Source organism: Vitis riparia, chromosome 3, assembly GCF_004353265.1.
Source record: "Vitis riparia cultivar Riparia Gloire de Montpellier isolate 1030 chromosome 3, EGFV_Vit.rip_1.0, whole genome shotgun sequence".
Taxonomy (NCBI): Eukaryota; Viridiplantae; Streptophyta; class Magnoliopsida; order Vitales; family Vitaceae; genus Vitis; species Vitis riparia.
In genome coordinates, this window is record NC_048433.1 from 3,362,872 (window position 1) to 3,390,496 (window position 27,625).

The 27,625-nt window shown below is 34.2% G+C and overlaps 3 protein-coding genes and 1 non-coding gene across 4 annotated transcripts; 2 read left to right on the forward strand and 2 right to left on the reverse strand.

The window, feature by feature from the left end:
* Window positions 1-5,335: 5,335 nt before the first annotated feature.
* On the reverse strand, window positions 5,336-7,481 carry LOC117911853 (putative pectinesterase 11). Its single transcript, XM_034826275.1, has 5 exons — window positions 7,263-7,481; window positions 6,979-7,138; window positions 6,465-6,653; window positions 6,134-6,369; window positions 5,336-5,688 (listed from the first exon to the last, which is right to left on the reverse strand). Exons 1-5 carry the CDS (start codon window positions 7,424-7,426, stop codon window positions 5,481-5,483), a joined length of 957 nt encoding a protein of 318 aa, XP_034682166.1. The 5' UTR covers window positions 7,427-7,481; the 3' UTR covers window positions 5,336-5,480.
* A 1,180-nt stretch (window positions 7,482-8,661) lies between these two features.
* LOC117911930 lies at window positions 8,662-8,742 on the forward strand. Its single transcript, XR_004650951.1, has one exon. It is a non-coding gene; the product is annotated as a small nucleolar RNA U30 (small nucleolar RNA).
* A 2,175-nt stretch (window positions 8,743-10,917) lies between these two features.
* On the forward strand, window positions 10,918-13,108 carry LOC117911185. Its single transcript, XM_034825436.1, has 5 exons — window positions 10,918-11,237; window positions 11,317-11,396; window positions 12,454-12,572; window positions 12,650-12,726; window positions 12,820-13,108. The coding sequence occupies exons 1-5, from the start codon at window positions 11,003-11,005 to the stop codon at window positions 12,828-12,830; spliced, it is 522 nt and encodes a 173-aa protein (XP_034681327.1). The 5' UTR covers window positions 10,918-11,002; the 3' UTR covers window positions 12,831-13,108.
* Window positions 13,109-17,013: 3,905 nt separating this feature from the next.
* Window positions 17,014-20,061, reverse strand: LOC117911184 (transcription factor bHLH63-like). Its single transcript, XM_034825435.1, has 7 exons — window positions 19,182-20,061; window positions 18,650-18,907; window positions 18,427-18,561; window positions 18,252-18,323; window positions 17,945-18,148; window positions 17,751-17,856; window positions 17,014-17,254 (listed from the first exon to the last, which is right to left on the reverse strand). The coding sequence occupies exons 1-7, from the start codon at window positions 19,737-19,739 to the stop codon at window positions 17,217-17,219; spliced, it is 1,371 nt and encodes a 456-aa protein (XP_034681326.1). The 5' UTR covers window positions 19,740-20,061; the 3' UTR covers window positions 17,014-17,216.
* Window positions 20,062-27,625: the final 7,564 nt, after the last annotated feature.

A 27,625-nucleotide genomic window follows, 5' to 3' on the forward strand; every position in this document is an offset into this window, starting at 1 on the left:
TTGATCGAATACGGAGAACTTGTACCATCTTTGGGAATGTGGGGTTGGAAAGGAAGGTTTGATAGTTTCTTTGGATATTCTCTCTGGTTTCATGGTTGCCAAACCCTCCCTACAGATTCTAATGAAATATTGAAAATTTTCTCACGCTAGTTTCCTTGTATATCCCAGAGTAGGATCGTGGTTAATATTTGAATATGCACAAATTAAAATTTATAGAAATATTTTTAAATTCTCATCTAGTATATGAAAATCTATTTTCACAAAAGAATATAAATGAATATTTCACATAATATTCCTTACCAAAAGAGAATATACAATAAATTGGTTGCCTTGTATCAATTACCTTCTTTCTACCATATAAACATATTGACATGACATAACTATCCCTTTTTGTTGTTGTCTTATTAAAAAAAAAATAACTAAAATAAAATGAAATAGTAAGTGTTGGCAGATCAAAGGGTTGGCCGCGTCCATCAACTCCCCTTGCGTTCGTCGTGGGCGCTTGGGTGAATGCGTTATAAGGTTAGGGTATTCGCTTTTCCTACAAGTAATTACTTTTAGAAGAGTTGGTAGCGCCTGAGGTCTTACAAGTGGTATCAGAGTTGAGGTCACGGGTTCGAACCCTAGGGGTGTCGCTGGGGGGGAGATTGTTGGCAGATTGGAGGGTTGGCCGCGTCCATCAACTCCCCTTGTGTTCGTCGTGGGCACTTGGGTGAATGTGCTATAAGGTTAGGGTATGCGCCTTTCCTACAAGCAATTACTTTTAGGAGAGTTGGTAGCGTCTGAGGTCCTACAGTAAGTTTTTTATCGGAGGTATATATGGATTATTTTTCCTATTTAAAATATTTTAGGTAGTATATGTTAGTGAGAATATTGTATACAATATTTTATATATTAGAGTTTTACTCATATCTAAAAAAAATTTAAGATACTTAAATTTGATTATGAAAGTTCATGTATAGGGTAAAATCTATCCATTCATAGATAGGCATTTTGTAGAGGTAGTGTAATTTTAAAAAAAATTATTTCATCAAAAATGATTTTGAAATTACCATACATTTTTATTTTAAATAGAATTTAATTTTTTTAAAGGTGAATTCACTACAAAAAGTGAGCTTGTAACTTTTGTTTTTATTAGTTATTTGTTTTTATTACTTATAACTTTTAGTATTTAAAAATTAAAATTTTAGTACTTAAATTTAATATTTGGCTTTGAGCTTGACTAGCCAACAAGCCTTGTCATACTTGAAACTGAACATCCTCGAGTATGTCATTTTATGCCTATAGTAAATTTGATTGTAACTTGATATTTTATTGTTTAGGAGTATATATTACTAACATTCCTTCCCTTTTCATAGGTGTTGGATAAAGAAAAGAAGAAGATAGTGAAGATAACAATTATTGGAAAATCTAAGCCTCAAAATCATTAAGTCATTAAAAATTTTCAGAAATTTGTGGATGGTTGTCTTAGTAATGACAAGACATACCCAATACAACTCCCCATTTCACTATTTGGTGTTGAATTTCAAACATATATATCTAGAGAGAATTGTGAATACATTATTTCATCTTTAGAGGTGTCATCAAACTGCATCTCCTTCTATTTATGGTGTGCACCTTTTATTTTCATTTGTTTTTATTTTTTTAATATGAGTTGCCCATGTTGATCGAGATTGGATATGACTAATGATAATTTTCTTTTGGTGTTTTGATACAATATTAGGCACATGTATTATCAACTACATATTGCCAAAAAGGAATCATAATTTAAATTTGTTAATCCTTTTACAATATCACGAGCAGGCTTTAGTACTCCTCAAATAGAGAAAAGAGCACAATTGTTGTCAAAGCGCTTGATAGAGTGCCAAGATGCTAAATATGTTTTCATGCCCTACAACCCCAAGTAAGTGACGAATATTATACTTTAATTTGAGGTTTTATGATTGATTTATATTTCTAATTAAATGCTACTTTTGTTTTTAATGTTTTAGCTTTCATTGGATCTTGGTAGTGATTGAGCCAAGGAAAATGACAGTCCACTATCTTGACCCTATGCATCACAAACCAAGTGAAGACTTAAAGAATATCGTAAACATGTAAGTTCTTCTTATTATTTTTCATAGTATTATTTTAAAAAAAAAATACATTCACCTCAAACACATTTTTTTTATTATTTATATATATTAAAACCTATAACATTTACCTATTTTAAAAATGTACCCATTGAACTTATTTACATAGGACTCTTCGAATATCTGCAAAGAAAACATCTAAGAGGGAGCCATCTTGGCAACTAGTGTAGGTGACATCCAACAATTTTTCTTTACACATTAGCTTATGCATTTGCACCGTTTATATATATGAGTACTAATGTTATTTTATAATTGATCAATTAGTGTCCAAGACAAGAAGGAGGGTTCAAATGTGACTACTTTGTTATGAGATTCATTAAAGAGATAATTTTTTATCCTACAATTATTGCTTCAAAGGTATTACTTATTTAATAAATTGTACATAGTTTTAGCCTTCCAAATGTTATGCATTTTAATGTTATTTTCTTATTTGATTTCAGTTTGGTGATAAAAAAAACATATTCTCAAGTAGAATTCGATAAAATTAGAGGAGAATGGGCTACTTTTGTGCTACAACTAATCATGAATCATGTTGATGCATCATGATCACCATGCATGGTGAGTCCCTTAGCTACTACATGAATTTTTCCATAGGTATTGTATAGTATTGCTTATTCTTTGAATAATGTTTTTGTTTGGAAAAAAAAATAGTTCTTAGATTTGTTCATTTATGATAACATCGATCCATGTTTATTTTCTTCAATAAAAATCTATAAAACTCATTAAATTATGAAATGCAAGTATGCACTCTTGGGAGGGTGGAATGGAGAATAAAAAGAAAGAAGAAGACAACAAGATTTTGGGTTTTTAAATGCAACTCTTATGTCATACATTGTAGGACATAAACGTTACTTTAATTGGTACTGAGAAATTTAGGTTTTTAAATGGGACTTTTATGTCATTTTATAGTTAGCCGGTTTTATGCTTATAAAATGGAGGTATACATGAATCTTGGGATCTTTAATATTTCTAAATCATGTTTTGGTATATATTCACTCTTCTTTTTTAGTTTTGATGGGTTTGATATGTTGGATGTACTATCTTTTTGTGAACATTTGATATACAAATATTATTAGATGATCAATGTATTATGAGTTATTCTAGAAACATTACAAAAAAATGAGTTAAATATAATATGATTGTTATATTTATGGACAAAATATAAACAGGTTAATCTTATTAATTCATAAGCATTACAAAAATCTACAACTAAAACCAATAATATCTTCTACAATAATTTACAATGATGTGACACCATAACTCAAATGTGATGCATTTAATGTGACATCATAACTCAAAGATGATGCATTTAATGTGACATTCCATCATCACTAGAAATATATGGTGTCACTTCTGAATGAGTCACCATTTATCTGCTTTGATGTTACTTCCAAATACGTCATCAATTAGTACCCTCTATGGTGTTAGTGGAGAATGTGACTCTATGTTGTAGTGACACCCTATGTTTATGGTGACTAGTTATGAATGTCACCATATATCGACACCACCATAAGAGTAAAGGTCCATAGGCCACAGAAGCATAGGAGCAAGAAATAGAAAGATTTCAAAGAAGAAGAGGTCGTCTTGGTTGTGTATGAATTGAGGTCAAGGCGGACATTTATGTTAAGTTTGATGTGTTTGTGAATGCAGTACTTAATGAGACATCAAAGGTAGCTCCAGAGTTCATAGCGTTTGCAGGGACCTTTGTTAGCCTTCCTCATGGTGTTTGGCCAGTAATGAGGAAGAGTAGTATCAAATTAGGGATCGATCTCTGAATTATTACAAGACTTGGAGGCAGACGAAGATGAGAACATCTGGGTAACCTTGGTACCAAGGGTCAACTGTATGAATATAACCATCGATGGGATTAAGATTGAATAAGTGAAGCTGATCCTGAGTTCAACTCCAAATAAAACTGCCAGAAATAATAGACTGGTTGTGGCTTTCATGGCAGTATATGTTATTCGTTAGATACTGTTATTATACAAGCAGGCATCCACTGTCAAAGAATGCCATCTCAGATGTAAAATAGTTTTGTTTCATTAGAAGTCATGTAATGCTGTTAGATTGGTGATAAAGTTAAGGTTGAGTTTGATCTAAAAAATGGTAAGAATGATTGATGCCGCTGCTTTGTTTTCCCTTGAATCATGAAAAAGAAAAAGAACGGGGTAACTCTGGGGAATATGTCTGAAATATTTAGCAACCGATTTCATTTTCATAGACTGATGCATGACAAACGTCAATTTTGACATTGAATGTACGTTAGGGATTTGAAAGGTTCCAACTTCCAAGTGGTTGATACGTTGCCAACTAGCTATTAAGTTTTACTATTCCCTTTTAACATTCTCTCTGGAGAGTTGTATCGTTTTCTTAATTAATTCAGTGTTGTTGTCCATGGAAATTGGTGAGCCTGCGAATGGCCCATCAGCCATGAAATATCTGTTGGTGCATGATTCTTGGATTGGATGTGAGTAGTTGTAGTGTGGATGCAGTTAGTAATGCTTGAATTTTAAAAGGGTTTGGTAGATAATATTGCATTAATGATCCCACAGCTATTATTATGATACTCCGTTGAAGAAAAAGTTTTTGAAAAAATTTATACATATATTTCTCTTAACCATAACCATGTAGATGCATTGAAAGCTATAAAGATCTATTGAGTCCAATAAGGATAATATCTATACAGAAGGGAGAGTTGATCCGGACCCTAGTGTGAGAGTTTGTTTGGTCTCGCCGTCCATATAGGGTGTGGGTCACTTTTAAAGCCATGAGAAGATTCATCAAACTCACAATGAACAATATCTACAGGGAAGGGAGTGGATTGTTACGGTTTTTATTCTTGATTATGGTATTGCTAAAGAGATTTTACCATTTTGCTCAACCTCCATCGGAAGGCATCTGAAATCATACAAACAGGGCGGTAGAAGGTTAATCTTGATTTCTTCTGGGTAATGAACTGAATTCACCCATTATTCAATGAATGGGCATATGTATCCTCCACCATCTACTTCATCTTAGCCTCTGTTACGCAGGTAAAAAATAAGATGTGTACAGCATGTGGGCCAACATAATACTGCAGGCAGATGTTGTTCTTTCATACAAAAGTATGCACATAATCATAAATCTTATTCACACTGTACCTCATTGATGTCACTTGTCTTTTATCTACTTTATCAGAACAAGAGATCTCATATTGCCCTTTTATTATTAAGTGAAGAAGATCAACATGTACAACCAAATAAAATTTTCTATTGAATTACAAAGAATAGTTTATCAATTACAGAGACAATTCGTTAGATTCTGAAGTCCAAATTAATCAAACAATCAGTTGACAAATCCTGTGTTGTTCTAGTTTTTTCCATCAGTATTCATGGTGATAACACTAGAGCCTCTCATGAAGTGGGTTGGTGCAGGTCTAAGCCAGCCCTGCCCTCCTATCATCTCCTTCGTCAGGAAGGGTACGGCTTCATCGCTTGATAGGCTCCGCGACCATTCAACTCTTTCCGTTCTATTGGCACCAGGACCATAACACTTGTATTCGCCATAGTATACTGTGCTGTAAAACCAAAAGCACAGCAAAATACACCATCAAAAAATCAATAATCGACAAACTTAGAGAAGGAAATTTCAATTTTGAAAGAATTAAGTGTGATATCATAGTATGTATATATAGACTCCTTTACCCATGTAGAATTTTTTTAAGTTGTGAGAGCATATTGAGTCCAAAATTGACAATATTTACATAATTGGGAGTGGAATATTATAAATAGTATCAAAGTTGATTTCCTTGGTACGGGAGTTTGTTTGTTTGATTATGTAATAAGTGTTTTTGTTTGACTCTACAATTTCATAAAATACAACAAGGATGTTGTGTGTTTGTAGAGATGACTGTGATATCCTAAATTAGATAGAGAAAAAAAAGTACATTTTTTAAAGCCGTGGGTCCATTGATTCGGACTATATTTACACGGTTGGGTCGGGAGGGCATATGACATATATACCTTTGCTTGTTGGAGTCTCCCCAGTCATCCCATCCCTGTGGCTGTACCACACTGGACATGAAGGATAGAGCAAACACCACCCTAGAGTAAGGACCCCATGGCCTTCCAAGGTAAGGAGTTCCAATGCCTGTGATCTTGCAGCCCAAGAAGGTAAAGCCAGTGTTCTCTGAAGTAGATCCTCTTTGTTGGGCAGTGATGGCTCCATTTCCTTCAGAGAGTGAATGCAGGTGACACTTCTGCAAGAACATCATCCCAACTGGGTGAAAATTCTGAAACAAAGCATATCAACTCAGACTTCTTTCCCCTGAAACCTAGTAGAAATTAAACTTACTTCAAAGAGAGAAGCAGCACTTCCACAGATGAAATCAGTGGCTCCTTCAATGTAGCAGTTTCTGTAGTAATGTCTTCCAGCATCATCCAGGAGAGTGTCCTGATAAGACAGGATCCTGCAGTTGTAGAATGCAGCTCTGTCGCCCGATAGCCTTACTGCAACAGCTTTGCCGCTTGTCCCAAATGTATTCTGTAAACAATCATCATATAAATTGCAAATTTCAGTAAGAGTTTGGATCTAAATAACTGTTTGTGAAGGCCAACAACTGTTACACATTTTTTTTTGGGCAGTTTCCCACCTGCAAGGTCATTTAGCAGAAAGAACTCATTTCAAATCCTATCTGAAAACAATGGGCTGATTCAGTTTTCATGGAAAAACCTCATAGGACTTCAGTTCATTTACAGAAAAATCAAGGGATGTGACTAATAATTAACCTACAGAACATGTGATTTCTGGGAAATTCGGTATAGAACATGGGAAAGAACTCAAACACTGAAATGATCAGAACAAATACCTGAATTGTGAGATATCTTCCAACAAAATCAGAAGCCAATATGGAGAGTGTTGGAGATTCAAATATCTCCCCTCCATCACCCCATGTTATTATGGTAGTAGAGGCCTGTGTGCCACTCAATGTTATGAAGGGCTTGTCAGCAGGCACAACAATCTTTTCTCTGCTCAACCATTTGATTAAAAACAAACAAACAAGAGAGAGAGAGAGATTCGCATCAGATATCAGAAACCGAATTCTTAAAAGGGTATATAACCTGATTTTTATTTGAACAGCTGCAAACCAACCTGTATGTTCCTGGCTTGACCAAGATGAAATAAAGCTGTGAGTTATTAGATGGAACAGCATCAATGGCATCTTGAATCTTGCCATAATCTCCATTTCCGGACTGGTCAACCCTTATGAGAATGGCTGTAGACATGTCATTCGAGCTTGTGGCGGAGGAAGCCATGAAAGAACAGAAAACAAGCAGTTCAACCAAAAGGACAACAATATAACCACGATGAACCATCTTCATTGCCGCAGCAGCAAAACCCATGTGCAGAAGTCGAAATTTTCTGTCTTGGAGGGAGTGCAGAGAATTAATAAAAATGGGATTAAATTAAACTACTGGCTTTTGATGAAAAAAAGAAAAAAAATGAAGGTGAATGCATGACTTGGTGGGCTAGGCCTTATTATAACGGAAAGCCTGAGGAAAGTCAATGGATAGATGGCTGAATTGGTGGGTTGCTTACAGTTAAAGTAGAGAGATGGCTACATGTATCTGCATGAATGAAGGGGGGAGAAAAGGGATGTTGCTGTATGAAGAAGCAGGTGCCAGAGAGTGGTGCTTGGGGAACAAGAATCAAAACTGTTTTTGAAAAATGCTTTCAGGGTTTGTGTTTTTCCAAACCTGTAACAACCAACAACCACTGCCACCAAACTGTGAGTAGACCAGCAATTTTGAGTTTACCACCAGAGAAGTCTCCGGGATTCACGAATTAGAGTGTCTTAAAATGTGATGCTTAGACAAGCTATTAAAAAGTATTTTTAATTTTTTTTTTTTTTTACTAAAGAAGTTTATAACTTAGAAAAAAAAAAATTGATGCAAGGAATCATGGAAAAAGTCATTTTATGTTTAATAAAACATTTATAATATAAAATTTATTTTTTAAAATTATTAATTTAATTTTTACTTTACTCTCATCTAAAGTGAAAAATAAAAATGATCCCAAACAAGCCCTTGGGATTTTGCTTTGAGGCCCAATTTGATGTGAGTTCAAGTTAGAAAAAAAAGTAGAATTAAATATATAATTTATTTTAATTTTTAGTTTTAAAAACATATTTAAAATTCAAAGATAAATTGATATATAAATTTATGTAAAAACATAATTCATTTGTTTATAGTAGTAGGAGAGCAGACATGGGAATTCAATTTTTCTGCTCCACTCAAAATTTGGGCCCGTTGCCTAGCCCAAATAGTCAAATGAAGAGAACTAAAAGCCCAAATATGAAATGTTCCGAGATCCGGCCCAAGTCCACTCTCATTTCCCTATAAATAATCCAGACGCGAGCCTAAAACCCTAAATCAGCTGATTCTTTTCCTCTTTTTCTTTTCCCTTTCCTTTAGTCTCCTCAGCCTCCAGCGAGAAAAGCAAACCCTAATTTGTCTGTCTCTGTTCCATGGATATGCATAGAAAGAGGAGGTGCTGTGATGAAGGTTAAAAGATCTCGTTAATCTGAAAATTCATTGAGGATACTTTCTTATCCATTCAATACATTCTGAGCACCTTCCTCTTTCTTCTCTTTTCTTTTCCTCTTTCATTATTCATTTATTTATTTGTTACTTTTATTATTACCTTTCATGCTGTTGGATCCATTTACGCCGGAGGCCAAAATGCTTTTTGGTTTTTCTTCTGGGCGTTTCTAATGCTGCTACGTGTGGTCCAGGAAGAGGAGAACAATAAAATAATTTAAAAATTATTTCGGTTAATTTATCATAAAAAAAATATAAAATTAAATTAAATGTACTTGAAATTTTAGGCTTTTTTAATTATTATATTTTTATATAAAATGAATAAAATAATAAGTTCCAAGATTGAATAAAATAGCTTATGAATTTTTATTTTTATTTTTTTCCCCTGTTTATATTTCTCTTGAATTGACGTGGGAATGCAATTAAATTATTTTTGTGTGCTTTGCTTGAGGATGGAAGAAGGAACTATTTAATTAAAAGGGTCAAATCATCTCTAATTTGTAAAATTAATCTTTTTTTTATTTACCTTAAAATTATCTATTTTAGACCAGAATGTTTTATTTTACTGTAGTAATAAAAATATAAAAAACCGACTGTAATAAAAATTAATGAAAATTTTATGCATTTCTAAATTATTTTATTTTTATATTAAAAATTAATATAAATAAAATGTATTTAAAATAATATATATATAAATAATTTATTAATTTTAAATATATGTATATATATATATTTTTTTTCTTTTTATTTTTTACATTTTCCCCCTATCTAAGAAATATGCTTTTGATTTTCTATTTTTAAAATTGGAAAATGGTAATAATTTTTATATAAAATTTTAGAATTTTTACAAAACATAAAGTAATTGTATATTACAAATAAAAAATTATCCAAACTAACACTTAATTTGAAACAAAAAAAAAAAAAGAAGAAAAAACCACTTCTACACATTAGAAAATGCACGGTAAATATAGTCTTAAACTTGTTTGTTAGAGAGCGCCATGTTTGGTAAAAGGAAAATTTGAGGAAAAGGAGTAGGCTAGCAAGAGTGAAAAAAAAAAGAGATAAAATATTAATAAATTATTTTTATTTGTGTTTTAAATTTTATTTACTTTTTCTTTACGGAAATTAAATAATTTAAAAATATAATTTTAACTGAATTTTATTTTACATCGTAAATTATTGTTCTTATCATTTTTATTTATTTAAAATTTTGTTTGATAATAATTTTTGGAAGTGATTCAAAGTATTATTAAGTATTACTGTATTAGAAAGATTATAATCAATTTTTAAAATAATCATCAAATGTATTATTAGTTCTTTGAGTCAAATAAAAATACCTAACGAAATTTAAAAAATATACATTTTTTGTTTTAAAATTAATGTAACACCCGACACATTTTCAAAGCTTGAACGTTAGTACATATTTTCATCTCTATTAAAAAATTTAAAACACACCGGTATAAGAAATTCTTATACCCATCCCATTCCATTTTTTTTCTTTTTCTTTTTTTTTTGTTTTTAAAATTTAAATTTTATTAAAAATAAATATGATTTTTAAATAAAAAATATTTAAAATGTTTTATAATTTATTTTTGTGAAAAATAATATTTATTTATGTTAAAAAAAAGTTGAAAAATAAAAAAAATCAACTAACCTTTTTAATTTAAAATTATGTATAATTAGGATAAGATGGGTGGGACAAAGTCATACTACAATCTATTTAGGTTTTTAAAGATTTCTCGAATTAGTGATAAATTTCTTTTATCTATATCCTAAACTCTTCTCATTAAGGGTAATGTAGGTGAAAAAAAAAATCATCTCATTATTATCCCTAAGTAATTATTGGATAATTAGAAAAATTCTTTAGTATTTACTAAGTTGAGCCTTTTTTTATCAAACAAGCCTCAAATTTACCAATAAGATAAATCGGATTGCAAAATTTTGGAGAGAGAATAAAAATATTATAATTACTACAAATAAAATGTATTCACTATTTGCGGAAACAATTAATGGAAACTGTTTACGTTGTATTTTACTATTTAAAAATTTTAATTATTCCGCCTCTATGTTCTTTTTTGCTTTTAGAAATGAAAAAGCTAATTAAATTTTTACCGTTATCAAAATGAGATTTCGCTTACCGAAGTAATTGAATTTTCCGGAAAAGGTTTTCAAGATACGCGGATCATTGACATTTCCACCATATTCAACGGCCACACGGAAATTCAGGGGCGGCTGCCCAATAACAAAACCAGGTGTCGCGACTACCAGCAAGACAGACAGGGAGAGGGAGAGATGGAACCGGTGAAGGAAGACGTAGAAGAGTACGGATGGAGAGAAGTGAAGCTGCCGTCGCTGATTCCGGTGGTGCCCCCGCCGGAACTCGGGAGAGAGACTGGCGAGAGGAGGAGAGGCCGTGACATCATTGTGGCCGTCGATCATGGTCCCAACAGCAAGCTAGCCTTTGATTGGACTCTTATCCACCTCTGCAGACTCGCTGATACCATTCACCTCGTTAACGCCGTATCCAGTATGTCTCTTTTCATCTTCATCTTCGTTTGGAATTTTTTCCCCCATTTTTTCCCTAATTTTTCTAGGTTTTATTTCAGGCGTGTCGAATGAGGTTGTTTACGAGTCAAGTCGAGCACTAATGGAGAAGCTTGCGATAGAGGCTTATGAAGTTGCCATGGTGAGTAGCTATTTCTTCAAAATTGTGATCGGAAGAATAAGCAAAGTGACGAAATCTCTTTTCTTTATCCCACTTTTTTAATGGCAGAAATTAGGAGTTTCAATTTGTATATTACTTTCCATACCAATTCCCTTGTTTGAGAGTCGGTACATGCATATACCTACTCTGCATATCACAGAAGTTTGAGCTAAGGGATGAAATAAAAAAGAATATAGCCTTTTCTGTCACATTCTCCAACTCAAAGTAAGATTATGTAAATTAAATTCCAAGGTTATCTACATGATGAGGAGATTAGGATGATTAGATTGTTTTGTGCTTCCATATGTTAGTGGGTTATATGGTGGCAATTCCTTTTTAAAAATTTGAAATAGATTGTTCTGGATCTTGGGGTTTTCATTATCATCTTCTCAAGACATGCGGTTGGTGATAATGCCTTCCTTGGCTCAAGTAATTCAATTCTGGTTGCCCAATTTTTTCAACCCTTTTGTCAAGTGGCACTGTCTTGGTCCCAACATAATGATTTTATTCAGCATTTAGATGTCATGCAATTCTGCACTCAAGTTTCAGTGCATAGGATTTAACAATATCAAATTTTTGTATCTCATGAACGAATTTGTTTACGTACAAGTGAATCCTCTGTAAATTAGTATCCCAGTTCATTACCTGTACTCCAATTTAACAATTGCCTGTGGTTATTCTCCATGGTTAAATTATTTACATGCAATCAATCATTTGTTAATTCTCAGTTTGGATAATGTGTTCTGAATTCAACACTTCATATGCACTTCTGAGCACCTGTCATAAACATACTCTGCCTCCCTGATCCCTGTTTCCTGTTACCCAAATTGATCATATGCTTCCTTTAAAGTTTGGTTAAATGTGAGCCTTGATCAAATTAGATAAACCTAAACCAAACCATTTCAAAAGACGAAAAATCCAACAGGACTGCTTGTACGAACAAAATCCCACGTCAACTATGAGCCAAGAATTTACAATAATACTGTGTTGGTATGTGAATATTTTTATCAAGGATTTTGTATGATCTACATGGAAGCAGGTGAGGACTGTGGCTAGGATCGTAGAAGGGGATGCAGGTAAGGCAATTTGCAAAGAAGCAGAAAGGATACTGCCAGTAGCTGTGGTGATGGGTACCAGAGGCCGAAGTTTACTTCAAAGGTTTTCTCTCTCTCTCTCTCTCCCTTCACTCTGTGTGTGCGCTCAAAAACATATCTTATTGTGGGGTTTTTGTACAGTGTGCTGCAGGGAAGTGTGAGCGAGCATGTATTCCACAACTGTACAGCAGCGCCTGTTATAATTGTTCCTGGGATTGGTATTATTTTAAATTTATTGAACCCTTGAATTTCTTATAGTGAGTTTAAATTTTTAAGGAATTTTACATGTAAGTTATTGTTTTGGATTTTAGGAGAAGCTTGAGAGGAACATTGAACTGGTGGAACCATGGACAGATAAGAAACTGTAAGTCCTGAAGAGTTATGCTAGTGAATCATAGTAGAGCTTGGGCAGAAGACAAAGTTGGTTTTGTCATTTATGTAATCTGAAATGCATGGAAGATATGTTTTTCTTTTGATATTCTATGTGAATTGCACTGAATATGGTATTGTTAACTGATATCTTTGTATTAGCTGGAATACTGTAAATGAATCTAGGATGATGGGTTTGATGTATGGTTCTGTGGAATTTTTAGGTGTACATATTAGATGGCTATTCTTATCTGCATGAGAAAACTTTGGCCTTCTCAAATTCATAAGACGACGAATATACAAATTTGAGCAATTTGCTTTCAAATGATTTAGCTGGCCTGCATTCAGCTGACTTCCAACCATCTCAAGTTTTGTTAGGACTAGGCCACTACAATTGCTGCTTCTTATTACTTTCCCAAACTTCCAGAGCTTGAAGAGCATTCTTCTTCAGTTCCTGTCCTGTGGAAGGATCAGATCAAGCTTTGGAGAAAAAAAAAATATTGCACTTGCTTATCTTCCCAATTTGATTTGCATCTTTGCATTCTAGGTTCAGGATTTCAACTTTCCTGGAAAAATAATCATTAAATTGTGGAAGGCAATTCTTATTAAAAGAGTTCAACAGAGGGTGTGTGAAGCCTAGCCATTGCAAAATCTGGAAGAACCAAATGAAATGATGTCTCAAACAAAATGCTCGGATGGCCAATGAAGCTAGAAACTGTGATGGGATAGAACAATTTATTTGCCCACCCATATAGATTCCATCCCTTGCATGGAAACCATAATGCCATTTGAGTGTATTTATATTTATTGAAGTTATTAATAGAACTGATAGCTTGTTCAAATTTGTAACATTATGGTATTAAATTTTAACTATAATCTCATTACAAATTTTATTTGAAAATTTTATAGCTATATATAATCCAAATTAGTTATTCTAATATCTACATTCTGTCGAGGTTGTGTGCCTCCACTGCCTGCTTATTCAGCCGATATGTTATGAAAAGAATCTTCAGTGGAATTTAGTGCTTGACCATTGTGCATATATGTCTTAGTTAAAGGCTTAAGAAATGTTGATTAGCGGCCTTTGACATGAAGCATGGGCAAGTGCAAGAAAGTATTAAGCTGCAGCTGCAGTGCTACTGATCTTGATGCGAATGGGCTGGATATCCTTTATTCCCAAAAACAAAAAAAAAAAAGAAAAACTCCAGTATTCAGACTTTATTAATTTCACTTTCTATATATTTTCTGTCCCAATCATTCCAATTCTAAAGTCACCTCTTTAAGGTGACTTATTATCATTGTATTATTACTCCTTTTTTTGATACAATAAGCTGCAATATAAATTATAAACCCTGATTATTTTACTTCCGTTTATGATTCGGAGAAAGAAACGATCCTGCTAATGCCAACCCTTTATGCCAATTTAGCTGATAGTGGAAACTGTTGACCTATAATCAGCTTTCATTACCAAAGTTTGGCTCAGGCTTTAGGATTTATCACTTGTACGCCTCATGGATCTAACTGCCACTTAGCCTAATTCCACTTAAAATAGCCCATTAGCAGTAACATCATGTCTTTAATCTTCTGCTGCTCAGTAGGAGTATGGAAAAGAAATTTCTAACATAAGGTGGGTCACAATCCAGCCCTATCATCCTCGCTAGTCTGGTTCTTCATTTTATATAGGATGTGGATGAGCCTGGGATTCCAGGTTATTTTTAGAAACAGGCAGGGGTCCTGTTGATCTAGACTGGGGACTCTGCTGGGAATGGCCTGGCCTTGTATTGCCCAACAAAATTGTAGTCGAGTTGGTCCCAGCAATGACAAATTTGAGGACTATCCTACTATGGGCCTTCTGCTCAAAAATTGGCATGAGGTTGAACGAACCGACTTCTTGTGCCAGCCTTGTTTGGTTTCTTCTTATTAACCAAACAACCATCTATTTTTTAGGATCATGTTAAGGAAGTTTTTAGGATTCTCATGCCAAGAAAAGGATAAAACTTGGGAGCAGACATAACATTTCTCCTAACAAGTATTGGCCCTTGAAAGTTGTACTCATATCTGCACATGGCTGAGAGAATCTGTGTTTGTGAGTTTTAGCATTTATTCTTTGGAACTGCGTTGTGTGAAAAGTGAGAAGAGTGGTAACCTCTTTAACAAGGGAAAATATCACACTAGCTTAAGTGGGCCCAGGAAAGAGAAAAGGCAAAATCATCTCTCTCCATCCATGAAGCAAAGAGAATCAAAGAGATCTTGCCTATGGATTGGTCTGGCCCCACCCTTCTCACTATTATGAATAGCTTGAAAACGAAGGAAAGCTCAGCTTCCTACAATCCAAGGGACAAGAAGATGCAGTTAAGGTGCAGGCAACGTCTGCTGGGCCCTGCCCTCTGCAGCGGCAACCCAACACTGAAAAGCTCCTTTCTTAAGTTTTAAATCTTGAATGAGAGGATCAAGTATGTTAGAAATATAGAAGAATTAGAACTTCTCATTGTTGGAGATGTCTATCCAAATTGGTGCCTTTTGTATACCGCCTGTATGCATAGAATGCGTCCTTTTTTATTAGATGCTGTTTAATATATTCTCTGTTTGCCTATCAAAGAAAAAAAAAAAACAGATTCTTTATCCAAATTACCCTTTTCATTGTGTTTCTTTATGCTGTGACCTGAATGTTATATGTTGCTAATAAAGTTATTCCAAACTTTCTACCCTAACAAACAGGGTTCAATCCTACCCAAGACCACTAAAAAGGTTCAAATTCTTATACACAAAACAAAATAGGGAAGGGAAAGAATTTTAGAAATATTAAGGTCCATTTGAAACAAAACAGGGAGAGGATTAATCCTTGGTTGATGCTCCTTTTCTACCCCCTGTGACATTCTTGTGTAGAATGACTTTTGGACTGACCCTTTATATTTTTGCTTTATCCTAGTAGGGCTGTTGTAGTTCAGTGAATTGTGACCATTTGAGAACCAGAACATCATAGATGAGGACAAAGGATACAAAGCTTTTAGTCGTTAATAACGGCTATATTCAAATATTAAAAGACTTTGGAAAACTTTAGTTTCATCTTTAAGACAATGTCAAGCATTAAAGAACTTTACAAAAGGATACTCTTCCTTTCCTAAGAGTTCTCCTTCACCTCTCTATTCATTTCATAAGCTCCAAAATGAATACTTTACTCTTCCAATTGTGAACAAAGTTTTCTTGCCAACTGATACAACTGTAAACCTCCTTAACGATAACTATCATAGTTGTGATTAATAATGATAAGACGCTGATTTATGTACGTAAATCGGGCACGTGGAAAGTAGCTTTCCGCTTAGTTGATGGGTGATATTATCATACTATGAGTTTGTTTTATGGTTTAAAACTGATATGAATTTGAAATGGGACAACTCTTTAATGTGAAGAAGGCCTAAGCTACTTTTAACTGATTCTGAGCTCTCAGCATCTGACATGAGCTTAGATGTGAAGGGCCCAGATACCTTTGGGCAATGACACCTTTTTCTTACGCGTTGTTGATATGATTTTTGCTTGCTTATTCACACAGGACTTGCGTAGGATGTCTGAAGCATGAATTATCTCATGATTCAGCTGGAAGATAGCTCTAAAAAAGAAAAGAAAGGAAAAAAGAAAGAAATTCTGGCTCATTGTCTAATCATCGGTCTCAATCTACATGCATTATTCTGTACCAAAAGAGAACCAAGAGGTCCACCAGTGGGCTCATGCTCTGTGTCCTTCACTGGAATGCTGGTAGTTGTCTCTTAGGTGTATCCAACACAGGGACAAGTTGTGCCACTGGATTAGTACGTTGCATTTCTTCTTCAGTAACACTTAATTTTTGTGGCAATTCTTGTAATCCCAATCATAGTATGTGGCACTGGTGTACCTTTGGATTGTTTTGTCTTTCAACTGATTACAAGGGTAGTTTAGTCCTCGAAACAGTTATATGACTAGCACCAGCAAGGATATCAGAAAAGGGTAATTGCAAAGGATTGCTGAATGACACCACCTTTCCTTGCCTTCATCCATTTCAACCTAGCTCCCTTGCCCCACCCAACACTAAAACTTGCCTTCAACCCTAATTCCTCGGTCCCCTCCTCCATCACCATCAAACTTTTTTGGTACCTATGGTGTGAACGAGTCTCATAATGTTGTAGTTATTATAAGATGCTAACAAGAAACAATTGAGGTCAATACGTATCGATATTATTTATAGTATGCTGCAGTATACATACATTATACTTTATGTACTTGGAGAAAAAAATCGAAAAAGAATCAGGGCGAAATGGCATATGGATTAAACTCATCCAAGAAATCGTATGATTAATGTTCCGATTCACATCTCCATCTTTAGATTGCTAGCATCAATGGGACCTGCAAAAGTGAGTTTAACCCCTTTAGATCCAACAATTCAAGGTGACATGTTCGTTTACGGATTAGAGAAAATGTAATTGTCATAGAAATGGAAGAGTATCTCCCCCTATTATCCAATGACACTATAATTTTATTCTTTCTGATCAGGCATTAGAACCGTTGATTTTGTCTGAACTTGTGAATCGTAAACAGTTAGATGTCTTGAACAAGTCCTAATGCATAATTCCTTTAGTAGCTTTTTCTTTTTGGAAGAACAGTATATGGAATATATGGTCATTCAAAAGATATATAGGAGGAAAAAAGACAGTAAAAAGAAAGATCCTTATAAGCAATTTCTTCATTTTTAAAAAAAAAACCAGAGATAGGACCGGACCAGCCCTCCAGTGCTGAGCGTTTGTGGGTCTCTTTATGGTCTCTATCATCTATATTTTAATCCATTCGCGTCATTTGTTACTTTATTATCAGAACATTGACAAGACATTTTCATTGTATTTACCTGTAAATGCTGCCTGAGATGGGAAGGACATTAATCTTCCTTGATGAAATTCTGGGCCGTAAAGGTTTGGTAAATCAGCATCCCAGGTTGAAGAGGGCTGGATTTGCTGTAAAGCAAGCGGTCTATGTGAGAGACGATACCAAAAGAGAAAAGAAATGTCAACACTAGTGAGAGACCAAGTATGGGAAATTTACAGTGAAGCAGGAGTCCAGAAAAGTATCAGGGATTGATACTGGGGCGCTTATGGTTCTGCGGAGCGCGATTTCTGCGGGATTTATTCCCATTTCCACCCCACATGTAGCCACTTGCTGTATTGGATCATAGTGAAGATATGAAGGGTTAGTCATTTCTGATGACATTCCGATGGTTGGAAAATTGGCTGCACAAGCAGGAAACACCTGTTGACATAAAAGCAAATGACAGTTAGAAATTAGAACAAACAGGAGAATCATGAAAAACTAGCATGTTTGCATGGATTTACTGATTTTTAGGCTCCCTCACCTCTTTTGCTAGGAAGTTGTCGATGTTGAAGTCAAGTCTGGGATTCACAGCTGCTAGTTTCATGGATAGAAACTGTTTACAAAGTGGTTCGATAATTAGACTGAATTCAGCAACATGGAGATATATGTGTAGATATATTTTGTGTATTAAGATTGATGAGTCTGTGGCCCTTTACCTCTACTTGTCGTTGAAGAGATTGTACATAATTGATGATTTCATCGAGCATTCCGGCTTTCCCTGTGATCTTGTTGCATCCCGGAACTAAATCTTGCAGATATTTCATTCTCTCGCTGATTTTCTCCCTTCTCACCTACACAGGGCACACACAACATAAGTTAGATAAACTACTCAAGAGAAGGTAAACCATGCGGAAAATCGTTTATGAACTTGCTACTTACTCTTTCAGCCAGGCTGTGGCTGTCAGTGGCCTGGCCTCGCCGTGCTCGAACATGAATGTAGTCGGGTTTTTGAACTTCTGAAACCTTTGAAGTATCTGCTGATGTTTCTCTATTGTTGTTGTTGGTGGTGGTGGTGGTTGCGGTGGTTGTAGTGGTGGTGGTGCTGTTTTTGTTATTGTTTGCCTCAGTGATCTTGGACTCCCCATCCTCTGCATATCCCTTAATCCTCTTATCTTTGGTTTCCTCTTCTGCAACAACCTGAACAGACCCAGTTTTTGATGAGCAAGTTGAGTGATTTGTGAAGTGAACAAAGGCAATGGGGCCTTAGATGGATGTAAGTGAATGACAGAGCAGAAACAGAGTTGTGGAGACCATACAGGACAAGACGGGAGAATTGAGTCATTTTGAGAGACAAGAAATGAGTGAAGAGAAGGTAAAAAGGAACTGAAAAATCTATACTTTCCGGGCTTGTATCAGAGAAAAACCAAATGATCAAAACCCTCCAAAGGTTTAGACAACAGAAGAAGCATACCTTTGGGCTCTGCACCTTATCAGCCTTTCTCTTCTTGAAGCTCTCTCTTCCGACCGCCGAAGCTATCTTCTCTGGCAAAACAGACTCCCGAACTTTAGCCTCCGCCGCCGCTAGTGGGCAACTGGAGGTTCTCGAAGTAGTATGATTCATCTCAAACCCCGAGCAATTCAGTATTCCTGCAGACTCAAATCCTGCGTTCTCCACATTAAATCCGGTTCCGGGCATCGTCAATTTCCCAAACTCCGGCCACACATTTTCCAAACCGGGGTCCGCCTTCACCGCCCGGCCCAACAAGTCCCCGACGCCCGCTGAGTCACCGTTGATCAACCCATGAAACTGCTGAGCTTGTCCAACCTGACCACCCATGGAAAACATACTAAACTCATTTCCACCAAAATAGCTCTGCTGTTGCTGCTGCTGCTGCTGCTGAAACTGCTCTTGCTGCCACTTCATCCGGACTCTCTGCCTCTCGAAAACAGTCATGTCGGTACCGTTTCCGGCAACATTCCCTGACGTACTTAGGCAGTGCAGCATCTCCGGCGACGCCATGTTCATCATTAACCACCCTTGCTTCCTACGCAGTGTGCTTTCCTAGTACAAATTTGGTGCTTTAGGCAGCTATATACTCCTTCATAAGGGGTGGCGTTGCTACCTTGCGCCTATGTAAGCATGTAACCGTGTGTTTACACGGCTATTACTAACTTGCGCTTGTCGCCGGCGTTGAAGTTAGTGTGGGAGCAGAAGAGAAAAAAATAATAAGAATTGTGTAAGGCTAAAAGAGTAAGGAGGGTGGGGTATATATAAGTGAAAAAAGTGACCGGAGAAGTCTGACAGCAATTACCGGATTCTGACCCTTCTCGCCGGAATAAATGAGAGAGAGAAAGATAGGAGTGAGATAGAGAGAAAGATCGAATGTATCCATAACCAGAGGCCGTGGGTGATGGGCCCCACTGACATGACCACCACGTGGGCTTGTCCAGAGGACTGAAAAACGAGGTGATCCTCAAGAAAACGGGGTTTTGGGCTAACGGGCCCAGGCCCATTCCGCTTCCGCTCACATGGTTTTCCGACACGTGTCACTCTCCGGTGCCTCCCATTTGACGTGTCAGACTGATGACGTGGATCGTGACGACCCCCCTAAAAACGGGCCTAGGGCTGCCCTCTGATTGGCCGGTAGTTGTAGGGTATGTCAGAAAGCTTTAGGCTACCCTAACCCTCCAGAGAAGCGTGGAATCACAGCCCTCCTCCCACTAGACAGTGCTCTCCACACGCGTTGTGGGGCGTGGACTACGGCAATCATAGGATTGCATGCTTTAGCTGAAGATTCTGCGGGTGTTAGGGAAGATGTCAGTCCTAAAAATAGTATATTTTCATTTTTTTAATAATAATACATTAATACTTTCACTATCGTTATACCTTTGTCATTAATTGTCAGAATCATATATCTAACTTTCTACTTAAAGCCCTAACTATCTCTACTAATTACATAAACCCCCCAAAAAAAAGTCCTTCCCCAAATATCTCAAATGCATGGACTTTCCGCACAACCATCAACTCCATATTAGATTTTAGATTTGATTCTAGCAAAGATTTATTCTTATTAGTCAACAACGTGATTAACATCTATTATTGCTTAATTAATAGTCTTTATTTGACTTCAAAATGATGAAAGCCCTTGAAACTCTTGGCTACATTAAAATAAAACGATGTTTCTACTACTCGAGACTGATTGATGGATTAGTTAAATGGAGTTGTCAAAAAAAAAATATTTGAAACGATAATTATACCGATAAGATGGAAACTGAGATGTAGTCAATTTAAGGATGATTTTATCATTTCTAAGTCTAAATTAGAATAAGATCATATGTCATTATCATAGATAGCAGAAATTATCGACAGTCCATTTACGAGAATTTTTGTTGTAAAAGGTATTTAGATCGAGGAGAGTGAAAGAATGGGAGGGGAAAAGGGAGATATAATCAGGGGGATGGTGGGAACAAGGCCAGAGAGGATGAAGGCTACTTCCATTATCACCTAATGGGGGCCCTATCATCAACTTCTCCAAATCCTTTTCCTCTACTTTATTAGTAAGCCTCTCTTTGCTTTCTTTCTCTCACTTACTCACTCTCAATTCCACACATTCACACATGACTCAATACCAAAACTAAAGGCAAATGGGGCCTCTCTTTCTCTATCCTATTTTTTCAGTCACTTTCTCTGTGGGCTTCATCACAGAAAACCACCCCCTACCCCCCTACCCCTATCCATTTCTCCTTTTCTTTGCTTTGTGTTTTTCTTCTCCTTTCTTTACATAAAGACAATGTATTTCTATCTTTAATGCTTCTTCTTTCCTTTTTAAGTATAATACTACCTTATATAGAGATTTATTGTACAAATTGTATGGTATCAAAGTATGTCCACTTTGGTCATTTTGGAACTGCATGGCAATTTGGTTGCTTTTATATATATATATATATATATATATATATATATATATATATATATATATATATATGTATAATTTTGTTCTTTATCAAATTTTCAAAGGCAACAATCATAATAATTTTGAGCACAATGGTATTAATTTGTCAATAAAAATTAAATGTGTGGGGTGTGCTCCAAAAATATCAAATATAATTAAAATTAATTATCATTTTATAAAATTTTAAATTATTAATTATTTACATAAATAAAAATAAGTGCAACAGAAATAAAATATAAAAATATTTTATTGACATTAAATTTATTATATATATATATATATATATATATAATTTGAAAAATAAACTTGGCTAAAAGTTACGAATGAAACAAATAATCTTGACATTATATCAAATGAAAGACATCATTTTCCATTTGAATATCTCATGCCCATTCTCTCCTAGATTCTATGAATTTGTTTTTTTTATTTTACACTGAAATTAAGAAGTTGAAAATGATTTCCAAACTTTGGCTCCCTGAAATCTATGGGCTCATATGTTTCAATGCCCATGGATTGTGCAGAGAATGTGGTCCAATGAGGTTCAACCACACCAAATCAGAGAGGAAAATAAAAAGGGGCGGAGGAATTGGGGTTTGTGAATGGTGGGTGTGCAGTCCAAAATTCAATGCAAAGGCATTTGTCAGCATATGAGGAAGGTGTTGCAGAAACACAGGGACGAACCACTCATTGACATTGAAATAGTTTATTCGTATATGGAGTTAGTTTCCCTCTCTCTCTCTCTCTCTCTTATCTTATCTTTGATGGATAAATGAAAATAAAAATAAAATAATGGAGGAGAGATTAGAGATACATTGGAAGAAGATAGATAGGTATATCATAGAGCATCATTGCAGCAGCAGATCCAAGGGAGAGGTCAAGCCCCAAGCCAAGCCTCCCCTTCTACCTTCTCTTCTCCTCTCCTGATCTCCTCCTATTAAAGAGAGACATCTCCAGAGACTCCTCTTCTGTCTCATACCCCATTCCCTTGCCTTCCCATTTCTAATCATTACATTTACCAACTCAAACTATGGGCTCCCTTCTCTCTTTTAATGCTTCTTCCTCTCTCTTCACACATGCATCTCCACTTCTTTCTTCATCTCTAAGGCCCCATTTCGTACATTTCTTTTTTCTATCAAAATCTTTCCCCTCTTCTTCTTTATTTACTTATTTATTTTTTGTTTTTTTATGTCATAGAGGAGGAGAAGGAGAGGAAGGAAAACTCACTTGTAGAAAAGAACTTTAAGGGTATATTTGGTTTCTAAAAAATATTAAAGAATTACTTTTTTTTTAATAAAGAACCAAAATAGCTTTTTAAAACCCTAACATAATTATACAACTTCAAATATAATTCCATATACTAAATTTTTTACATGGGATTGTATGTTATATTCTTTCTAGTGTATTAGATCTTTTTCTTAGAGTTGGTTTGTGAATAATTTTTTGATATAATATTTTTCTCATATTTTTTATTTTTATTTTTTTGTGGATAGTCATTTAAATGTTTGGTTCTTAAAAAAATTGAAAAAAAAATAAAGAAAAGAAGATAGAAATTAAAAATAACAGGAAAAAAGAAAAAATATTTAAAATTAATAAATTATTTTTATATAATTTTTCAAATTTATTCCCCTTATTTATCCTCTTATTCATATAAAAAAAACTAAATGATTTAAAAATACATACACAAAAATTACCTATGTTTTTATCTATGTTAGGTAAGATAAAAAAATATCTTTTAGAAAATTTATTATAAAGAAATTTTAAAATTTTTAAAATTTTTCCAAAACTCTTAATTTGTATTATGAAATAACGAGAATAGATAATAAGAAAAAAAATATATATATATATATATATAGATTTACATGGAAAACTCTATAAGGAAAAAAGCATGGATAAAGGAAAAGAAGATCCATTATGCCAAAAAATTGTTATAAGGGGGGAAATTGTAAGTGACTATAGAAGAAGTATAATCATCATTATAACCTTAAAAATATTCATTATATATATATATATATATATATATATATACATATGTGTGTGAGAGAGAGAGAGAGAGAGTAATAAATAAAGTTGGTTCATACCGCAGGAGTGGAACCAATGCACCCTCATTGAGATTAATGGTCGGCTACGAGGTCGGGTTGATTCATATCGAGTTGGGTTAAAGAAAATTCGGGTCACCAAACTCTAACAATTTGAAAATAAATATTTTAAATAATTATATTTTTAATGGTAAATGGGCTTTCATTAAATATGTTTAAAATCATACCTCACTTGGGAGGACGTGACCTAGGTACATTGAATCGCGTGACATCTAATGATCTTATAAGAAATCCATATTAATATTCTTAGTTTTATTATTTTTGTTTTTTCTCATAAATAATGTTGTGGGATTCTTGGGAAATTGCTCTTCTGCCCATCAGATCATTCATGCATACTTTTTCTTTTTCTATTATATCTATATACTTGAATTTATTAATTTAGTTCCATAATAATAATAATTAGACAGAAAATATTTCAGAAATTTTCATTTGCCTTGGTGTCTGCTGCTCACACTGGCACGTGTCCTAATAAAATGTGTGATTAAAATTTTAATATTTTTAAAATAATATAGGTATTTTAAAATTAAGATATAATTTTATTCTAAGAATTATTTGGACTTATAAAAAACATTTTTTAAAGAAAAATAAATACTAATTAATTTGGATATTGCCCAGAACATTTATGCATGCATGACTTTGGAACTTGAAATTTTTTTTTTGCTAAATCAATAATTAAAGAAAACTATAGCATGGATGGGGAAAGAAAAGATTTTTTTTTTTTTTTTTATAAAAAAAAAAGAAAAAAAATAGCAAATGAAATAATGAATGGTAGACCAAAGGAAGGGCACAGGCCTATACCCTCCATAGGTAGGGAGACACTGCCCAACAAAATTGAAGAATTTTCCTCTTAGGGCCAGGCAAGAGGTGGGTGGGACCATGAAAGGGTATAATCTCAAAGGGCATACAGACCCATCTGCCCATCTCAAAGGGCACTTCTTCCCAGCTGGGGTTGGCCCTTTTGTTGTGATTTCAGACTTCTCAGGCAAAAAAGTGTATGAAAGCTATGTATCAATACTCCACTCTTTCTAATTATTATTATTTTTCTCTTCCTTTATTTCATTTTCTTGTGTACTTTTCTTGGTAAAATGTCAAAACCAGCCTGCTGGATCACATTAGCTTTTATTCCTATCCATCTCCAAAAAGGCAATTCATTTAAAGGCTTGTACATTGATGTGCCAGACTTTTATTTATGTATTGCAAAAAATAAAACATTCTTCTTTTATGTCCACATTAAATTTAGATTTAATAAAATTTTTATTGATAATATAAGCATTAGGTATCCATTTTGGATGTATATCTTTTGTTTTTGTTTTAAATAGTAATAATTTTTATATAAGATGAATTTTTAGAGGCTTATATTAAAAAAAGAAAATTACACTGAAAAAAAATAACGATTTTAAAAATTGTTTAAAAAAAAACTAAGGTATAAAAAATTTTTAGTGCCTCAAATTTTAAAAATTTTGGAAATGTCTTCTAAAGGTATAAAGTAAATTTACATTTTTTTTTATAAAATGTTTTAATTTTATATGATTTTTTTTACTTAAAAAAACCCCAAAAAATGTACATTAAATTGTTTCATATTTAATAAAATTTAAATATTAAGAATTTTTTCACTAAAAATAAAAATTTTAATTTTAAGTTTTATTTATAAAATATTATTAAAAATGCAAATATATGTATAAAATTTTAATTATGATGATGAGAATATGTTTGGTTCATAAAAAATTTAAAGAAAAATGCGAAGGAAAGAAAAAATAAATAAACTCAAGAAATTAATTTTTATTTATTAATTCAAATTTATTTTATTTATTTCAATTCTTTTATATAAAGATTAAATAATTAAAAAATGCATGAGTTTCTGATTAATTTTTATTGTATTTAATTTTTTTTAATAGTAAATCAAAGATAAGAAAATAATTTTTTTTTACATTTTTTTCATTAAAATTTTCTTGGAATTATTTTGGTTTTTGAAAAACAAAAAAGTTAAAGTAATGATTCTATTGATTTTTGTGAATGTAAATTGTTTTATATTTAATAAAACTTTCATATTAATATTACCTTTTCCAAATCATGGTTTTAGTGTCTTTTAGTGCATGTTAGGAAATGAAATCTAGAAATTTAGATGAAAAAAGAAAGAGAAAGAATGATGATTAGGGAATTGAGGATAAGGAAGGAGACATATGGAGGAGAAATGATTCTTGCTTTTTAGAGGGGGATGGTTGGGTGCATGAATCAGTAGGAGATGAGTCAATAAGCAAAAAGGGGAGGTCAAAGACATGATTTTTATATGTCAGATTGCAATAGCAAAGACAAGTTTCATGTCCAAACATCATCTTCCCCAAACCAACATACCCACTCTTCCTACAAATTTTCCTTTGATAAAAACAAAAATCAAAAGGGAACTCAATCCTTATTCAATCTTTCTTCTTGCCCCTCAACTCCCTTTTCCACTCTGGTCCAATTCCTCCTTCCCCACATTTGCATGTGTGCCTCTAGCTTCTGTGCTAAAGTTCACAACCAACCTTCAAGATTGGGCTGCAGTTTGGCTTTACTCTACTCAAATCTTGAAGCCATGAGGCATGATGGAGTTCTGAGATCTACCTCATTAGAATAAGAAAAAAGTGCACATTTTTGTAGGGAATTGTTCTTCTACTTGCTCATTTGAATTGAGAGTAATGTGGGTCTAACTTCTTCAAAATTCAATGCTGACCATTTCTTGTTCTTGTTTGGAGGAAATGCTCAAAAATTTGCCTCCTCACAAAGTTGCATTTTTGAAGTGATACCATAAGATCTTTGGAATGTGGTATTCCAATTTTGAAAAGAAATCCAGTATGTGATGGTATATGAAGATGAGAAGAAATACACTCTTCTTTAACATTTATTTGGGACCAATTGCTTCAACTTTTGAAAATTTTGTACTAGAAATTCTTATTGCTTTGGGATTTTAATATTTTATCCTTCAAAAGTGAAAAAGGCCCACAATTCCTTTTCTTCATTTGCAAGGTAAAATTGGGAAATAAAAAACCATACTACAAAATTTTGTACTATATACTTTAATGACACATCCACCATAGCTTGACAGGGGAACTTTAGGGAAGAAAAAGGCCAAAGGGAGCATTTCACAATTTTCCAACTGGCTTTTCTTAGTGACCACTGAAAATTCTCCAACACCCCTTTTTTGAGTGGTGTGGCACAGTACCCTAAAGACCATTTCCATCCACCAGTGCCTTCATCCATTAGACCCTAAAAAAGGGTCCTAAAAGTAAACCCCATTTGAGATGCTTCATCAACCAACTCCAATGCCTAGTCCTAGTCCAAAAGCAAAAGCCTAAAAGAGAAGTTACCCCTCATTCTGGCCTTGATAGCTATGTTACCCTGCTGTCCCTTTCTAGTTGAAGTTTGTTTGGAATTGGAGTTGGGTGATGATGTAAAACTAAAGGAAATTGGAGAGACAGCCTCACATGAAGTTTCAGAGGTAACCCATTATGTACAAGGACATGAAGAGCCTAAATTCATGAACTTCATATGGTTGAAGAGAGGTTATCATAGTGAAATTTAAGGCATCTTTAAGCATTTTTTAGAGTTAGGAGGTTTGATTTTCCAATTCATAAGCCCATATGGGTGTGTCCCCATTTCTTTTAGCCACCAAAACCAGTTCATCTTCTTACCATTACACTATTTTCCTTGTATGCTCCAACTCATTCTTGGCTTGTGTCCCCCCAAGACCCTTTATACCTACCGAGGATCGATAGTTGTCGACTCATTATTCATCGCTCCTATCTCTCTATGATCATCACCTCTATTTCTAAAGCATAAATTTTTTGATAATTTGGATGATGATGAGGATTTAATACTGCGTAGGTCAT